The sequence below is a fragment of the Salvelinus alpinus genome, chromosome 1 (assembly GCF_045679555.1).
Source record: "Salvelinus alpinus chromosome 1, SLU_Salpinus.1, whole genome shotgun sequence".
NCBI classification, from domain to species: Eukaryota; Metazoa; Chordata; class Actinopteri; order Salmoniformes; family Salmonidae; genus Salvelinus; species Salvelinus alpinus.
Window position 1 is genome coordinate 104200301 of NC_092086.1, and position 17997 is coordinate 104218297.

At 41.6% G+C, this 17997-nt stretch overlaps 3 protein-coding genes across 6 annotated transcripts in view; 2 read left to right on the top strand and 1 right to left on the bottom strand.

Annotated features, from left to right (window-relative positions):
- LOC139556003 (spliceosome-associated protein CWC27 homolog) overlaps positions 1–9719 on the bottom strand; it is a 53163-nt gene extending 43444 nt beyond the window's left edge. For all 3 annotated transcript variants that reach the window (XM_071369662.1, XM_071369501.1, XM_071369579.1), the window contains exons 1-4: positions 9552–9719; positions 8932–9015; positions 8602–8745; positions 8358–8456 (exon numbers count right to left, since the gene is read on the bottom strand). In XM_071369662.1, the coding sequence (XP_071225763.1) occupies positions 8358–8456; positions 8602–8745; positions 8932–9015; positions 9552–9593 (369 nt within the window). In that variant the 5' untranslated portion in view covers positions 9594–9719. The remainder of the gene's footprint in view (positions 1–8357; positions 8457–8601; positions 8746–8931; positions 9016–9551) is intronic.
- A 262-nt stretch (positions 9720–9981) lies between these two features.
- On the top strand, positions 9982–13280 carry LOC139556163 (protein SREK1IP1-like). 2 transcript variants are annotated; one of them, XM_071369872.1, is made up of 5 exons: positions 9982–10304; positions 10708–10752; positions 11989–12147; positions 12578–12650; positions 12755–13280. In XM_071369872.1, exons 1-5 carry the CDS (start codon positions 10292–10294, stop codon positions 12918–12920), a joined length of 456 nt encoding a protein of 151 aa, XP_071225973.1. In that variant the 5' UTR covers positions 9982–10291; the 3' UTR covers positions 12921–13280. The 2 variants fall into 2 exon arrangements, with proteins under 2 accessions (XP_071225973.1, XP_071225886.1); XM_071369785.1 differs by having other exon boundaries at positions 10050–10304; positions 11989–12156.
- Positions 13281–13440: 160 nt separating this feature from the next.
- Positions 13441–17649, top strand: ppwd1 (peptidylprolyl isomerase domain and WD repeat containing 1). Its single transcript, XM_071369071.1, has 11 exons — positions 13441–13649; positions 13857–13959; positions 14142–14245; positions 14360–14480; positions 14661–15108; positions 15309–15499; positions 15837–16026; positions 16447–16628; positions 16781–16862; positions 16968–17150; positions 17311–17649. Exons 1-11 carry the CDS (start codon positions 13517–13519, stop codon positions 17452–17454), a joined length of 1881 nt encoding a protein of 626 aa, XP_071225172.1. The 5' UTR covers positions 13441–13516; the 3' UTR covers positions 17455–17649.
- Positions 17650–17997: the final 348 nt, after the last annotated feature.

The following is a 17997-nucleotide window of genomic DNA, read 5'->3' on the forward strand; positions in this document are numbered from 1 at the left end:
CCCAACCGTAAAGCATGGATGTGGAAACATCATTCTTTGGGGATGCTTTTCTGCAAAGGGGACAGGACGACTGCACCGTATTGAGGGGAGGATGGATGGGGCCATGTATCGCGAGATCTTGGCCAACAACCTCCTTCCCTCAGTAAGAGCATTGAAGATGGGTCGTGGCTGGGTCTTCCAGCATGACAACGACACGAAGCACACAGCCATGGCAACTAAGGAGTGGCTCCGTAAGAAGCATCTCAAGGTCCTGGAGTGGCCTAGCCAGTCTCCAGACCTGAACCCAATAGAAAATCTTTGGAGGGAGCTGAAACTCCGTATTGCCCAGCGACAGCCCCGAAACCTGAAGGATCTGGAGAAGATCTGTTGGGAGGAGTGGGCCAAAATCCCTGCTGCAGTGTGTGCAAACCTAGTCAAGAACTACAGGAAACGTATGATCTCTGTAATTGCAAACAAAGGTTTCTGTACCAAATATTAAGTTCTGCTTTTCTGATGTATCAAATACTTATGTCATGCAATAAAATGCAAATTAATTACTTAAAAATCATACAATGTGATTTTCTGGATTTTTGTTTTAGATTCCGTCTCTCATAGTTGAAGTGTACCTATGATAAAAATTACAGACCTCTACATGCTTTGTAAGTAGGAAAACCTGCAAAATCGGCAGTGTATCAAATACTTGTTCTCCCCACTGTATATATATATTTTTTTTAATCAAATGTTACTACTTGCATAAGTTACTTGATGTGAAATAGAGTTCCATGTAGTAATGGCTCTATGTAGTACTGTGCGCCTCCCGTAGTCTGTTCTGGACTTGGGGACTGTGAATAGACCTCGTGGCATGTCTTGTGAGGTATGCATGTGTGTCTGAGCTGTGTGCCAGTAGTTTAGACAGACAGCTCGGTGCATTCAACATGTCAATACCTCTCATAAATACAAGTAGTGATGAAGTCAAGCTCTCCTCCACTTTAAGCCAGGAGATTGACATGCATATTATTAATATTAGCTCTCTATGCTAGGTAAAGCGCCACCTTACCTCAGCTCACTGGTCACGATAACAACACCCACCCGTAGCACGCGCTCCAGCAGGTATATCTCACTGGTCATCCCCAAAGCCAACAGATCCTTTGGCCGCCTTTCCTTCCAGTTCTCTGCTGCCAGTGACTGGAACAAATTGCAAAAATCGCTGAAACTGGAGACTTACATTTCCCTCACTAACTTTAAACATCAGCTGTCTGAGCAGCTAACCGATCGCTGTAGCTGTACATAGTTAATCTGTAAATAGCCCACCCAATCTACCTACCTCATCCCCATATTGTTTTTATGTACTTTTCTGCTCTTTTGCACACCAGTATCACTACTTGCACATCATCATCTGCTCATCTATCACTCCAGTTTTAATCTGCTAAATTGTAATTACTTCGCTACTATGGCCTATTTATTGCCTTACCTCCTCACGCCATTTGCACACACTGTATATAGACTTTATTTTTTTTTCTATTGTGTTATTGACTGTACGCTTGTTTATTCCATGTGTAACTCTGTGTTGTTGTTTGTGTCACACTGCTTTGCTTTATCATGGCCAGGTCGCAGTTGTAAATGAGAACTTGTTCTCAACTAGCTTACCTAATGTGAAACAAAAAATAAAAAATACATTTTAAAAACTCAAAGTCAGTGGCATGTCATTAGTAAAAATTAAAAATTAAAAGCAAGGGGCCTAAACAGCTAACCTGGGGAATTCCTGATTCTACCTGGATTATGTTTGAGAGGCTTCCATTAAAGAACACCCTGTGTTCTGTTAGACAAGTAACTCTTTATCCACAATATAGCAGGGGGTGTAAAGCCATAACACATGTTTTTCCAGCAGCAGACTATGATCGTTAATGTCAAAAGCTGCACTGAAGTCTAACAAAACAGCCCCCACAATCTTTTTATCATCAATTTCTCTCAGCCAATCATCAGTCATTTGCGTAAGTGCTGTGCTTGTTGAATGTCCTTCCCTATAAGCATGCTGAAAGTCCGTTGTCAATTTGTTTACTGTGAAATAGCATTGTATCTGGTCAAACACCATTTTCCCCAGAAGTTTACTAAGGGTTGGTAACAGGCTGATTGGTCAGCTATTTGAGCCAGTAAAGGGGGCTTTACTATTCTTAGGTAGCGGAATGACTTTTGCTTCCCTCCAGGCCTGAGAGCACACACTTTCTAGTAGGCTTAAATTGAAGATGTGGCAAATAGGAGTGGAAATATCATCCGCTATTATCCTCAGTAATTTTCCATCCAGATTATCAACAATGACAAGCCACCGGGGTCTGACAGACAACAATAAACTCATCCACACTGACTTTACGCAATTCAAAAGTACAATTCTTGTTTTTCATAATTTGGTCCGATATACTTGGATGTGTAGTGTCAGCGTTTGTTGCTGGCATGTCATCCCTAAGCTTTCTTATCTTGCCAATGAAAAAGTAATTGAAGTAGTTGGCAATATCAGTGAGCTTTATGATGAATGAGCCATCGGATTCAAGGAATGATGAAGCCGAGTTGCCCCCCCCCCCCCAACATTTTTTATTTAAGATGCCCCAAAGCTTTTTACTATCATTCTTTATCTTCGTTTCATATTATAGTTTATTTTTATTTAGTTTAGTCACATGATTTCTTAATTTGCAGTACGTTTGCCAATCAGTTGGGCTGACAGACTTATTTGCCATACCTTTTGCCTCATCCCTCTCAACCATACAATTTTTCAGTTCCTCATCAATCCAAGGGGATTTAACAGTTTTTACTAGTATTTTATTATTAACTGGAATCAGCAATTTCATAAATGTGTCAAGTGCAGCGTCTGGTTGCTCCTCATTACACACCACAGACCAACAAATTTTCTTTACATCATCAACATATGAATCACTACAAAACTTTTCGTATGACTTCTTATACACTATATTAGGCCCAGCCTTTGGAACTTTGGTTTTCCAAGATATGGCTATTATATTGTGATCACTACATACGATGGATTTGGATACTGCTTTAAAGCAAATTTCTGCAGCATTAGTAAAGATGTGATCAATACATTGATGGGGGGGGAATACAATCCACCACACAGATAGACCACCCCTGGACTGACTCAACAGGCCATGCACCTTAAACCCCCTAACCAAGATTTTTCAGTCAAAGCATGACTAAGATTGGAAAAGACTGGTCATGGTTATTCGTTAGCAACATAGTGTACATAGACCCATATGGAAGCGTTTTGCTTCCCCAGTCATGCCCCGTTGGGTTTAACAATTATTTTTTTTTTTAAACAAACTACCGCAAAGAGGCCTCAGGCACTTTATACAGACTGAGACCTGACTTAATCAATAGGAATGGTGATGAGGTGTTGGAGCTCAGATCTATCTCTGGTGAATGCTGTGGAGGTGAATGGGATTGATGTACAGTGCATTTGGAAAGTATTCAGACCCCTTTACTTTTTCCACATTTTGTTACTTTATAGCCTTATTCGAAAATGTATTAAAATAGTTATTTCCCCTCATCAATATATACACACACACAATACCCCATAATGACAAAGCAAAAACAGGTTTAGAAAAAACTGATATCACATTTACATTAGTATTCAGACCCTTCACTCAGTACTTTGTTGAAGCACCTTTGGCAGTGATTACAGCCTCCAGTCTTCTTGGGTATGACTCTACAAGCTTGGCACACCTGTATTTGGTGAGTTTCTCCCATTCTTCTCTGCAGATCCTCTATAGCTCTGTCCGGTTGGATGGGGAGCATTGCTGCACAGCTATTTTCAGGTCTCTCCAGAGATGTTCCATCGGATTCAAATCCTGCCTCTGGCTGGGCCGCTCAAGGACATTGAGACTTGTTCCGAAGCCACTCCTGCGTTGTCTTGGCCAAATACAGGTCTGCCAACAGTGTACTCAAGAAAACGAGGCTGTAATCGCTGCCAAAGGTGCTTCAACAAAGTACTGAGTAAAGGGTCTGAATACTTATGTAAATGTGATATTTCCATTTTTTATTTGTAATACACCTGTTTTATGCGGTATTGTGAGTAGATTGATGAGGGAAAAAAAGATTTAATACATTCTAAAATGTATACAAAATATTTTGTAATGTAACAAAATATCAAGTGGTCAATACTTTCCAAATGCACTGTATATAGCTGTATCATGAGGTTGATATAGAATTAAGCAATAAGGCACGATATACCACGATATGGCCAATATACCACGGCTAAGGGCTGTTCTTATGTAGAACGCATTGCGGAGTGCCTGGACACAGCCCTTAGCTGTGGTATATTGGCCATATACCACAAACCCCCGAGGTGCCTTATTGCTATTAAAAACTGGTTACCAATGTAATTAAAGCAGTAAAATGTTTTGTCATACCTGTGGTATGTCAGCCAATCAGCAATCAGGGCTCGAACCACCCAGTTTATAATAATGGATAATGATGTGATAAGTATATACCTGTGTTGTAAGTATATACCTGTGTTGTAAGTTTGATAAAGGCTTTTTAAGTTCACATTAAATACTGTTTGCACCCCACCAGCAGTGTGAGTATATCTAGAGAAGTTTGCAGGTTTATTCATCTCTCCTGTAACGTACAGGACCAAATGGGGATTCCCTCTTCAATTCCAATCCGGACATAGTAAATATATACTGTATTATGATGGCCTCTTGTGAAAATAGCACACACCTCAGACTGATTACGTCACTTGATGAGATAAATGGAATGTTGTCTGGTCACTTGGCAACTATGGGAATCAAATGCCTGGCAATACGGTAAAGACGTTTTGTGTAGATGTGAAAAATATTTTTGTTTTTCAGCGAGATTCCTAATTTTCACACACACACACACACACACACACACACACACACACACACACACACACACACACACACACACACACACACACACACACACACACACACGTGCAGCACAACTGTCCTTCAGTTTTATCCCCTGCAATTGAGCATAAAGGAATAACTCGGTGGACCAAACAATAAAATACACCCTTGTGGTCTAAAACAATATCTCAGAGAGAGAGACAGGAGAGGAGATCTGCTCTACAACAATTGCCCCTTTGTCCCAGGCCCAACACTGTAGCGACCAGCCTCCTCTTTGATTCTGTGCCAACACAAACCACGGTGCTGGGGTACAAGTCTACAGTCAAACAATCTACACTTGTGTTTAATATACTATAGTCTGTTAGCGTTGGCCTACCTGTCAGTCACACGCACACAGCTGACTGGCAGGGCCGAATCCTTATCCCAGTGGGGTTAAGAGGCAAACCAACCCGCAGCTAGATAACAGAGTTTCTGATAAAGCTGCTGTTGTATGGCAATCAGCACAGTGGCATTGTGAGATTACGACATGGATTACAGGATTCTCTCAGTAACTGATTTTGGACAATGGACTAGAGGTCTGTGATGCATCTTTTCAATCTAGGTTACAAAAACTGTCACAACGGTTCTCTACCCGACTCTCCCTCCCTTCTCTCTCTCCCCGTTGGGGCTTCTCTCGGTCTCGTGCTCCCTTTCGGGGTCCCCCCGTCCTCTCCACTACAGCAGGGTAAGTCATGTAGTGTGGGTGCCAGCATTTCTCTTTCACCTAGCAGGAACTGGCTGCAGTGGACAGGCCGGGTTCATTGATGTGGGGCCAGTGGCCCAAGGTGTGTGTGTGTTAGCAGCAGCAGCGGGGGAGGTGGGGGTTCTGCTTGGCTGACAGGGTGTCACTAGTCCTCATCAACACCCTAGCATCAGTACCGCCAACCCTCTGATTCATTTATTCATTCAAGGTCACCAAAAAGTCACTGTCTTTAAAATGTTAGTGTGTACTTTTACAACAGATAGTGTTCAATCAATCAGATATGGTGTTTGTCATTGTAATTATCTTGGACTTAGCTACAGTAGTGTAGCTAACTGTAAAGGCTCGCACACATCGCACCAAATGTGGATCTAGAAATTGTCTGCCGATCGTACAGCACAGTGTTTTAGGGATCACCCGCTGTAGACGATCCTTCAGCACAGTGTTTTAGGGATCACCCGCTGTAGACGATAGTTCAGCACAGTGTTTTAGGGATCACCCGCTGTAGACGATCGTTCAGCACAGTGTTTTAGGGATCACCCGCTGTAGACGATCGTTCAGCACAGTGTTTTAGGGATCACCCGCTGTAGACGATCGTTCAGCACAGTGTTTTAGGGATCACCCGCTGTAGATGATCGTTCAGCACAGTGTTTTAGGGATCACCCGCTGTAGACGATCGTTCAGCACAGTGTTTTAGGGATCACCCGCTGTAGACGTCTTACAGCCGACATGTTTCACAGATTCTCGATTTAAAAATCGGTGGGCACTCGGTTGGCAAAATAACAGACGCACTCTGTTCAGAGGTGCTCAGTACTCTCAGCCAGCAAACGCTAATGGAGTGTCTGAGCCCTGAGTCGCTCTGCATAAGAGCATCTGCTTAATGACAAAAATGTTAAATGTGGAGAGTGAGGAGTCATTGTTGAGTTATCAGTGTCGGCATGCAGCCTACAGTACAGCCTGTCCATCGGATTAATGATGCCCAATGCCATTACTGCAAAGCTGCTGAACCACACTGTTGTATTTCTATGAAGAGGACCTCTGGTATTTTCAGTCATAGAATGATTAGAACAGGCTTCCCCATTCAAGTCTATTATTAGTTCTATTCAATCTACTTCTGTGTGTTCAGTAATACTGCATCATAACGTTTATCATAAGATTGCTTTGAAGGACACCTATTTTTGTTAGAAAAGATCAAATGAAATAATCTGTCTTTCATCGCTGATTTCCTTGTGAACTGAACCAACCTGTCAGACTGGGCTCCCTTGTCTACGCCATAGGTCTACGCAGTACAACAGCACCTCTGCCTGGCTAGTCTATAGAATTACAACTGCCTAGTACCACTGATTTGACATCACTTTCTCTTGTACAATAGCACCACTTGTTGGACACCTAGTCAACTCTCTTATAAGAAATGTAGCGGTTAAAGGCCCAATGCACTCAAAATTCAGTGTTTTTATATCATATAAGAGCTGATGAAACTAACACTGGAAAACTGTGAAAAAATGTGATCAGTGTTATTTCCTGAGTTGCTGACCAATAACAAAAAGTTCAAAACTTTTGCCCATGACAGCTAGTTTTCCATTTTCCTTTTCCCACAGAAAACTCTGACAGTTCTAGCAAATTTTTTGCCTGAGAAATAGTTATTTGCTAAAAAACTATTTTTGCCCATTTTAATGGAAATCTATTACACAAACAAGGTTTCCATACAACCTTTTTATACGAGCAAATTGCATGTCGAGAAAAAGCTAAAAGAAATTTGTCCTCAGAAGAGGGTGGTGAAGGGACTAAACATTTTTTTTTTTAAATAAAGTACATGTCGAATAATTTTATTTTTTACGACAGGCCTAATAGAAACAGAAAAAGTTTCGGTAAACTTTCCAAATGTTGACAAAACACGATAAACAAGGTGGGATCTTTTTGCGTCTGTGAAATTAATATGTGAGAAATGTCGGTTCAAACACTTTTATGCACAAATATTGATATAATAACCATTATATCGAAGTAAACTTGGAGTCACGCAATGACATGTGTTGTCCTCCCACCACGACTCAGGAAAGCCTGCAGTTTATTAGGCTACAGATTAAGTCAGTTATGAACTTCACAGGGTGGTGAAAGTGCAAGGTGATGAGCTTGATGCTCCTTTCCAATAAATATTGAGGGTTTTATGCTGGTGACATGACATCGATGCTTGGCTGCCGTTTGACCAATAAAAATAATCTTGCTCCTTTGTCCATAATAATCTCATGCATGCTTACAGGTAGAGTATTGTGAGCTGTTGGCTAGAGTGCACATGCCAATACCAGAGTGGGCATACTCACTATATAACACAGCATATTTTGATAAAACCCATCAGTAGAGTTGAAAAAAAAAAATCCTCGGGTAAATGGAAATTTAACCGCAATAGGTATTTTTATGTGCACTACATCATCACGCACAGGCTTTTATCTGCAACAAGTAAATTTGACAGAAACACATCTCTGGTGGGAAAATATTGTTTTTATGCATAAAAATCTGTCAACAATTGGATGGAAACCTAGCTAGTAAGGTACTTAACTGTTATCCAGAAATTATTATATAATAATATTAAAACAGCTGCATTGGGCCTTGAAGAAAAAGTGTCATAAACTCTGAACACTGATGAACAAGTAACGTAAACAATGCTATTATAGCGTAACATGTGAGAAAACATTCCCGGAATTGAAATTGAAACAAATGAATGGTCAAAGTGCTAAAATACTATTGTGTGATGTAAACCCAACCCATACCTCAGTGGTTTGTAACTTGTGTGGATTTAAAGGTCTTTCCTCCGGATCACATTCCATTTCTGCTAACCTGAGCATGTTGTACATTGTATCACCTGTCACCTGCATTGAGGAAAGGAAGATTAATTTACAGGAAAAGATGGCTTCTAGAATCTGTTTGCTGCAATTACAACTGAGTTGGCTCAGATTACAAATGCTGCATACTAAAAGATTTACCTCATGCATGGATCTTCTTTTGGCGTTTTACCTTTCCAAAGATGGTGTGTTTGTTGTTGAGCTCATCTGCCCGGCCAAGGGTGAAGAAGAACTGGCTGCCGTTGTCATGGGGCCCTGCGTTGGCCATGGCAACCAGGCCTCGTCTGTTGAAGTGCAGTCTGGAGTGGAACTCATCCTGAGAACGTGGGACAGAACCAACAGAAAAACAAGAATCAGCCCCACTGTTTCATCATTAGTAGCAGTATTATTGGTGAGTTGGCAAAGGTTCCAAGTAGAAGAGTTCCATTTATGTCTAGTCTATCTTTTGGGGGGATTGAACATGATCCGAGATAATGAGGTGATGGAGACAGTGAAAGTTAACCTTGAACTGCAGTCCATAGATGGACTCTCCACCGTCCAGGTGCCTGTGGGATCTCCTCCTTGGACAATGAACTCTGGCACCACTCTATGGAATGATATTTGAACTTACTTTACCTGTTGTCCATACAATTGGTCCTTTTGGTAGGGATATTAGACAATATATCACAGGAAAGTATAATTATATCAACTTTTCAAAGTGCTGGTTCAGATTTCTAGCAGAATCATGTAAAACAGGTGCACGAGCTAGGCAAGTGCGCATGCATCTCGTGCATTTTATATTGTGCATATAATTCAGGTGATAGAAATCTGAACGTACTACCAGCGCTTTGAACATTTGATGTAATTATACCTTCCTTTGATATATTGTCTCACATCCCTACCGCCAAAAGGCTGAACCGCAGGGACAACGGGTATTTAACAATCTGGCTTGTAGAGGTCGTAAGAGTAAACTTTCCTGATACAAACGCTCATTTCTGCCCCACGTAGACTTCAATGCAATTCAATGTCGGGTTTCTAGACAAAGATAATATGTTCTGTATAATCATAGTTTATCATGCAAACCATTGTAGTGACAGTCAGATATTAATAAGGATCGTCAGGGGAACAAATGCTCGCGCTCACCTTTCCATTTGATGGAGGCTCTTGAATGTAGATGTTGCTCATTCTGTCGTTGATATTAACGAACAACTAGAAACCGGAAATCCGTTGTTTTTTCAGCAGTAGAATAGATAGCTAATTTAGAAATCAGCACTAAGTGGTTTGCAAAAATGTAGAGATTAATGTCTACATTTCTTGCTAACCCAGATTACTGTCAACCGCCATGTTGTTTAAACATGGGTGCTTTATTTACCTCGAATCAATGGGCGATGAAGGGTATTTGCCAAGTCAATGCTTGGAAGCTTTTTTCCCCTAATATTAGTTCGAGGGTGATATTTTTCAAATAGTAACAAACTATTATTACATATTTGTAGGAAAATTACGTAATTACACAACTCTGTTAAAATATAGATCATTATTTTCATATTCATCTCTAAAATTTGGTCCGTGTGTTACATTGTAAACAATCCCACTAAAACATCGCACAGAACATAAGTTAGCTTGAAGGAGGCTTGCACATTTATATCAAGAAAACACTTATTATGAAAGATGTATGAAAAAGAAGAGAGTCACAAGTACTAGTAAATTAGAATTATTTCTCAAGTAGTGAGTGAAATCCGCTCAAAATGCGGTTTTACCAAAGACGGTACAGGGAACTAACCAGTTGATATTTCCTACCGGAGCTATTTTGTAGAGGACCCACTGGGAACTTTGTGGTTTGAAATTTATGAACGCAACAAGGTTTTTGTCTATAAAGTGTGATAATGGCTGCATCAGGTATGTTTGATCCAACTTAAAACGAATCAGATGTCATATTATAATGGCAATTGGAGTTAGCTAGCTATAGCCTAACTATCGAATCCTTGCGTTTTTTTAATGGAATTTATGTACTGCTAGTTTAGCTAACCTTGCACCTCTGATTAGCTAGCATGATTGTGCTCAATGTTTAGATAGCTAGCTAAAGTTATTTCGACAATAGTTTGTGTATGGTAGTTTAGCTTCCCTATTAATTTGATAATAATTGTGTTATGTTATAGCTAGTCTCAATGTGAATCATAGAAGGAATCCAATTATTTTAGGCGTGGAATATAACGTTACAAGGCCTACGTTTTTGCTACACATCAACAAAGCAAGAAGTTGTGACATTTCTAAATTATTTGATTTCTCACTTAATTTGCAGGTCCCAATAAGGACATCAGAGCTGGGTGTAAGAAATGTGGTTATCGTAAGTAATCTTTATTGCTTATATCATGTCTCTAACTCTACATATTCAAGCCTTGTGAATACAGTTACAGCATGTTCTTTGCTGTCCCCTGACCCCTGAGTGTGTCAAATCACATTTTATTGGTCACATACACATGGTTAGCAGATGTTAATGCGAGTGTAGCGAAATGCTTGTGTTCTAGTTCCGACAATGCAGTAAGATCTAACATGTAATCTAACAATTCCACAACAACTACCTAATACACACAAATCTAAGTAAAGGGATGGAATAAGAATATATACATATATATTTATGGATGAGCAATGACCGAGCGGCATAGGCAAGATGCAATAGATGGTATAAAATACAGTATATACATATGAGATGAGTAATGCAATATATGTAAACATTATTAAAGTGGCATAATTAAAGTGACTAGTGATCTATTTATTAAAGTGGCCAATGATTTCAAGTCTGTATGTAGGCAGCAGCCTTTCTGTGTTAGTGATGGCTGTTTAACAGTCTGATGGCCTTGAGATAGAAGCTGTTTTGGTGTCCAGGAGGGCAGGTAGTTTGCCCCCGGTGATGCGTTGTGCGTTGTGCAGACCGCACCACCCTCTGGAGAGCATTGCTGTTGTGGGTGGTGCAGTTGCCGTACCAGGCGGTGATACAGCTCAACAGGATGCTCTCAATTGTGCATCTGTAAAAGTTTGAGGGTTTTATGTGACAAGCCAAATTTCTTCAGCCTCCTGGGGTTGAAGAGGCGCTGTTGCGCCTTCACCACACTATCTGTGTGGGTGGACCATTTCAGTTTGTCTGTGATGTGTACGGCAAACTTTCCACCTTCTCCACTGCTGTCTCGTCGATGTGGATAGGGGGGTGCTCCCTCTGCTGTTTCCTGAAGTCCACGATCATCTCCTTTGTTCTGTTGACGTTGAGTGAGAGGTTATTTTCCTGACACCACACTCCGAGTGCCCTCACCTCCTCCCTGTAGGCTGTCTCGTCGTTGTTGGTAATCAAGCCCACTACTGTTGTTGTCTGCAAACTTGATGATTGAGTTGGAGGCGTGCATGGCCACGCAGTCATGGGTGAACAGGGAGTACAGGCGGGGGCTGAGCATGCACCCTTGTGGGGCCCCAGTGTTGAGGATCAGCGAAGTGGAGATGTTGTATGTCATAATCATACTGTGCTAGATAAAGCTGCTCTCTAAAGTACATCCCTTCATTACTCTCTTCTGTACCCTTGTCATTTCATCAGCGGGCCACCTGACGTTCGAGTGCCGTAACTTTGTGCGTGTGGACCCCCGGAAAGACATTGTCCTGGACGTGAGCAGTACAAGCAGCGACGAGAGTACGGAGGACGAGCAGGAGGATCTGCCTAACGACAAGCTGGGCCGGGGAGGAAAAGACTCAAAAAGTCAATACAGTACAACAGACAATTTTTTTATTTAATTTTAATTTAACCTTTATTTTCTCAGGGAGTCGTACTGAGACCACGGTCTCTTTTGCAGATGAGCCCTGAATTACAGAAAATACATGCATCAAAATGCAAGCAGGAAGAAAAACATGGCCATAAAAAACAAACACATTCATCAGTAATAAGGTCCTCAATCAGATTTCTGAATTGTCTTCGAGGCACCAAAACATCACATTTAAGAACATTTTGACGCTTGTTCCACAAATAACAGAACAATAGTTATGTTATAACAGACTTAGCACTGCTGTATTACACTGTTATAACATACACAGTTATATGACCTAGTCTTCATCACCTGTGTTGCGCTCACTTTTATTCAAGTGTTTTTTGTTGTCTGAATGGTTTTGTGTATTTCTCCTGATTGCTGTAGGTTCCCAGGAGGACGCCAGGAAAATTAAACACAAGAGGAGGAAAAGTAAAGACAGAAAGTCTGAAAGGAAGAGGTACATCACATTGTCTTCTAATTCCAGTATCTATGAGAAATAATTATGCCTAGTCTCAGTGGTGTTTTATGTTTAATAACTGTGGATGTTGTCATTTTTTGCAGGTCCTTTTCATCAAGTGACGAAGAGGAGAGCAAGAAGAGAAAGAAACACAAAAGCCACAAGAAAAAGGGCAAGAAGGGAAAGAAGGAACGTCACAAGAAGAAGCAGAAGAAGAAACATGATTCTTCCTCATCTGACAGCTCCAGCAGGTCCTCTGACACTGATTGAGAAGATGGAACATTTAGGGACAGATTTACTGAGTATTTGCACCTGTCATTTAACAGAGGAATCAAACTAAGACATGAAAATGTATTTAGACACACTTTTCCATAAAATATTATGCAGTTTTTTAAAACTTGAATTTGATATTTTGTTCTATGATTTATGTCCTATGGAAAGTAATAGGTGCAGACACTGGGTGTATCTGGCTCTCGCGTTTCACAGATTCAAGGTCTGGTCAATATAGCCTCTGCTACAAATGAAACAATGGACCCACATTTACTGTTACTTGTTTGACTTTGGTGAATGCTGAAAGTATTTTTTTGTTATTGATGGAATTTGTTATTAAAGGTATTCTATACATAGAAAGCTTGTAGATTATCTGATTTATTAGCAAACCGTTTGAACTTTTTATTTTCCAAGTGTTGATCTTTCAAGTAAGTTACCAGAATGGAAAAGGCAGATGAAAGAAAAGATAGATGCAGAGCCATATACTTTAATTCCACGTCAGTACTGCAGGGAGCGGTATTAAGCTATTGAGTTTTTCTCCAAGCCCGCGGTGAACGGATACGGAAACCGAGGGGAAAACAGTGAATTCGGCAACTATGGCGGCCACCACAGAGAACGTAGATCTGAAACGAAAACTAGACGATAATCAGGATGAAGTAGAAACTGGAGAAGAGGAGGAATGGGTTGGACCCATGCCAAGCGAGGCGACACAGACCAAGAAGAGAAAAGGTTTATGATGGAAAAGCTAACCAGCGAGTTAAAGCAACTTGAGCTAGCGAGCTATGTTGCATTGCTGGATGTGTGCTAACTTCTGTGCTCCTCGCTATTAAGCTAGCCAGAGTGGCTATTGCTCAAACAATTTCCCAGAACAAAGCTGAAAATCGTGTTGCTCTCATTGTGATTGCTTCTAACAATGGTGTTTTTGTTTTTGTACAGTGCTGGAGTATGAACGTGTGTATTTGGACAACTTGCCATCGGCAGCCATGTACGAGAGGAGCTACATGCATAGGGATGTTATAACGCACATTGTCTGTTCCAAGTAAGAATTGTAACGTGTGTGGTTTGTGTTGTGGTTCAGTCTTGGTCCTATGAGACACTTTCACTTGCTGATTTGTTTACTTCCTGGTACATTGATTTGTGTTTTCCTGGATGCCAAATGTTACACACATACCAATGCTGATCAGTCTGCCTCATAAATTCTTGTATTATTTTCATTTCCAGGACAGATTTCATCATCACAGCCAGTCAGGACGGTCATGTGAAGTTCTGGAAAAAGAAAGAAGATGAGGGGGTAGAGTTTGTCAAACACTTCCGCAGTCATCTGGGTACGAATAATGAATTAACATGTATCTTTATGCAACCTCAGACTGGGCTTTAGACTGCCTGAAATGTAATTTCAGGGCTATAATTCACTGTTCTTCTTGTTCAATGTGTTACAGGAGTTATAGAGTGTATTTCTGTCAGTGCTGATGGAGCTCTATTCTGTTCTGTTGGGGACGACCAGGCCATGAAAGTCTTTGATGTGGTCAACTTTGACATGATCAACATGCTGAAGCTGGGGTGAGTTTGCATCTTTTGCTTATTGTTTTTAAAGGTGAAACTTTTAGCAATTTAGCTTGTTTCCTTAAAGCCAAAAGATATCCCTTCTCCCGCTTCAAAAACACCATACATGTTATAGAGCTACGGCACATATTTTATTCCTAGTTGATCTGCCATTCCTCTGCTCTGTGTGTTGTGTAGTTTCCACCCTGGCCAGTGTGAGTGGATCTACAACCCAGGCGATGCCATCTGCTGCGTGGCCTGCTCAGAGAAATCCACTGGGAAGATCTTCGTCTATGATGGACGGGGAAGCAACGAGAAGCTCCACACCTTCGACAAGATGCACTCCTCTCCGCTGTCCCAGATCCGCCTCAACCCTAGATACAGGGTTATCGTCTCCGCAGACAAGGCTGGAATGCTGGAGTATTGGACCGGCCTCCCCAGCGAGTTCAAATTCCCCAGGCACGTGGACTGGCAGTATAAGACTGACACAGACCTTTATGAGTTTGCCAAAAACAAAACCTACCCCACCAGCCTGGCCTTCTCCCACGACGGGAAGAAGATGGCTACCATCGCCACCGACAGGAAAGTCAGGATCTTCCGCTTCCTGACGGGGAAACTGATGAGGGTGTTTGATGAGTCGTTATCGGTAAGTTTCCAACTTTCAGAATCAGGACTTTAATTTATTTCATATTGCTATTAATAAACTGTGCTACTTCTTGTTAAAATTTATCACAAGATACTCACATTGGTAGCGTAGTATTCACCGTTTCCCACATTTCCCCAGTGCATTTATCTGAACTGTGCTCATTTCTCTCATCATGGCCCATCTCTGACCTGATCCTGTAGAAGTTCACAGAGCTGCAGCAAATGAAGCAACAGCTGCCAGACATGGAGTTTGGTCGGAGGATGGCGGTGGAGAGGGAACTGGAGAAAGTGGATGGCATCAGGCTGACCAACATCATCTTTGATGAGACGGGTCACTTTGTCCTCTACGGAACCATGCTGGGCATCAAGGTCATCAATGTGGAGACCAACAGGTAGCATTTAAATTGTCAAAATGGACTTCACAGACAGTAATATCCTCTAAAAACACAGTGGTTGTCAGCCACGGAGAGCTACAGGGAGAGCAGGCTTTTTGCACCAAAATAACACTAATTCAACTTATCAAGCTCTTAAATAAATTTATTAATTGAATCAGATGTTTTAAGGCTGGATGGAAACAACATTTTGCACACACTGTTGCTCTCCAGGGCCAGGGTTGTGGACTGCCTCTAACCCTTGCCCCAACAATGTTTTCATGAAACCCCTTTGTCTTGTGAAAGTGACAAGAGCATTAGTCTAACATGTTTTTATTTCCCACCCGTGTGTGTTCAGGTGTGTACGTATCCTGGGGAAGCTAGAGAACATTCGTGTGGTGAAGCTGAGCCTGTTCCAGGGGATTGCCAAGGCATGCAACACAGCTCCCACCATCGAGATGAAGGCATCAGACAACCCGGCCCTGCAGAGCACAATGCCAGACCCCACCATTTTCTGTACTGCTTTCAAGAAGAACCGCTTCTACATGGTAATCAACTTTATTTGTCCCTGCAGGGCAATTGTAGCTCGTCCAAAAGAGAAATGGTCTATTACTGTTGCTCCCTTGCAGTGCTGCTATTTGTTATTATAAACTGGGTGGTTCAGGCCCTGAATGCTGATTGTTTGAAAGCCGTGGTATACCACGGGTATGACAAAACATTTATTTTTACTGCTCTAATTACATTGGTAACCAGTTTATAATATCAATACGGCTCCTCGTGGAATATGGCCAATATACCATGGCTAAGGGCTGTGCCCAGGCACTCTGCGATGCGCATAAGTACAGCCCTTATACCAGCCATATACCACACCCCCTCGTGCCTTATTGCTTCATTCTTTGCCATATTTTCACCCACATTACATAATTTCCTCAGCATTTTTGTCACTATCCCTTCTTTTGTCTTGGTAGTTCTCCAAGAGGGAGCCGGAGGACACTAAAAGTGCCGAGTCAGACAGAGACGTGTTCAACGAGAAGCCGTCTAAGGAGGAGGTGATGGCTGCTACCCAGGCAGAGGGGCCCAAAAGGGTGTCAGACAGCGCTATCATCCACACCACCATGGGAGACATCCACATCAAACTGTTCCCTGTCGAGTAGGTCACCCTCCGTTGTTTTAGAGAGCTTCCTTTCCATTTGCAATGCCATGGGTTCTGTCTGCTAACTTTCCTCAGAACCTATACAGTTTTGCAATTATATATTTTATTGGACAATTTTACTTATGTTTATGGACTACTTTGTATCTCAGGTGTCCCAAAACAGTGGAGAACTTCTGTGTTCACAGCAGGAATGGTTATTTCAATGGCCACATATTCCACCGCGTCATCAAGGTAGGACATTTTAATCACTGCTCATTGTTTTGACTTTGTAGTAGGAACTTAAATCACAAGATGTGACGGACTATGTTTTGACTGTTGTCTTTCCTCTCCACCCAGGGCTTCATGATCCAGACAGGGGACCCTACAGGGACAGGCATGGGAGGGGAGAGTATCTGGGGAGGGGAGTTTGAGGATGAGTTCCATGCCACACTGAGACACGACCGGCCCTACACACTCAGTATGGCCAACGGAGGCCCCGGCACCAACGGATCACAGTTCTTCATCACCGTCGTGCCCACGGTAACTAAGGGGCTCACTCTCTGTGAAGTCTGATATTTTACTTAATCGACATTCCTTCAGTTGAAGTAATGTCTTTATCCCTGTTTTGTCAAGTATTGTACATTTCTGCATTATGTACAAAGATGTTGAAATAAACATCTCTCCCTACTTGTGTTTAAAGCCCTGGCTAGACAACAAGCACACCGTGTTTGGAAGGAGTGCCAAAGGAATGGAGGTGGTTCAGAGGATCTCCAACCTCAAAGTCAACCCTAAAACAGATAAACCTTACGAAGACATAAGCATCATTAACATCACCATCAAGTAATCATGTTTCCATCTCACCAGTATGTTGTGTACTATTACGTTCCATTTTTAAAGTAAAGTGTTGGATTATTCAAGAATGCATCTTGCCGCATATTTTCCCTCTTGGATGTGAGCAATTAAGAATTTGTTGGTTGCTTAGTAACATGTTTGTCAACTGAGCTATACTTTGAATAAACCAGTGTCTTATTAACATTCATTACAGAACATTCAGATAGAAATGTCCATGTTACTGGCAAGGGGGTCTGACAGGATATAGAATCATTTGTTATCTAGCTGCAACATTTCTGAATTGGTTGGACCATATAAGCCCCCGAGTGGCGCAGCATCTCAGTGCAAGAGGCTTCACTACAGTCCCTATCACATCCGGCCGTGATTGGGAGTCCCATAGGGTGGCGCACAATTGGCCCAGCGTCATCCGGGTTTGGCCGTCCATTGTAAATAAGAATTTGTTCTTAACTGACTTGCCTAGTTAAATTTTAAAAAGAAACATCCAGTTTATTTAATAGCGTCACATTAATTATGATTTACAAAAGCCATGATCAAA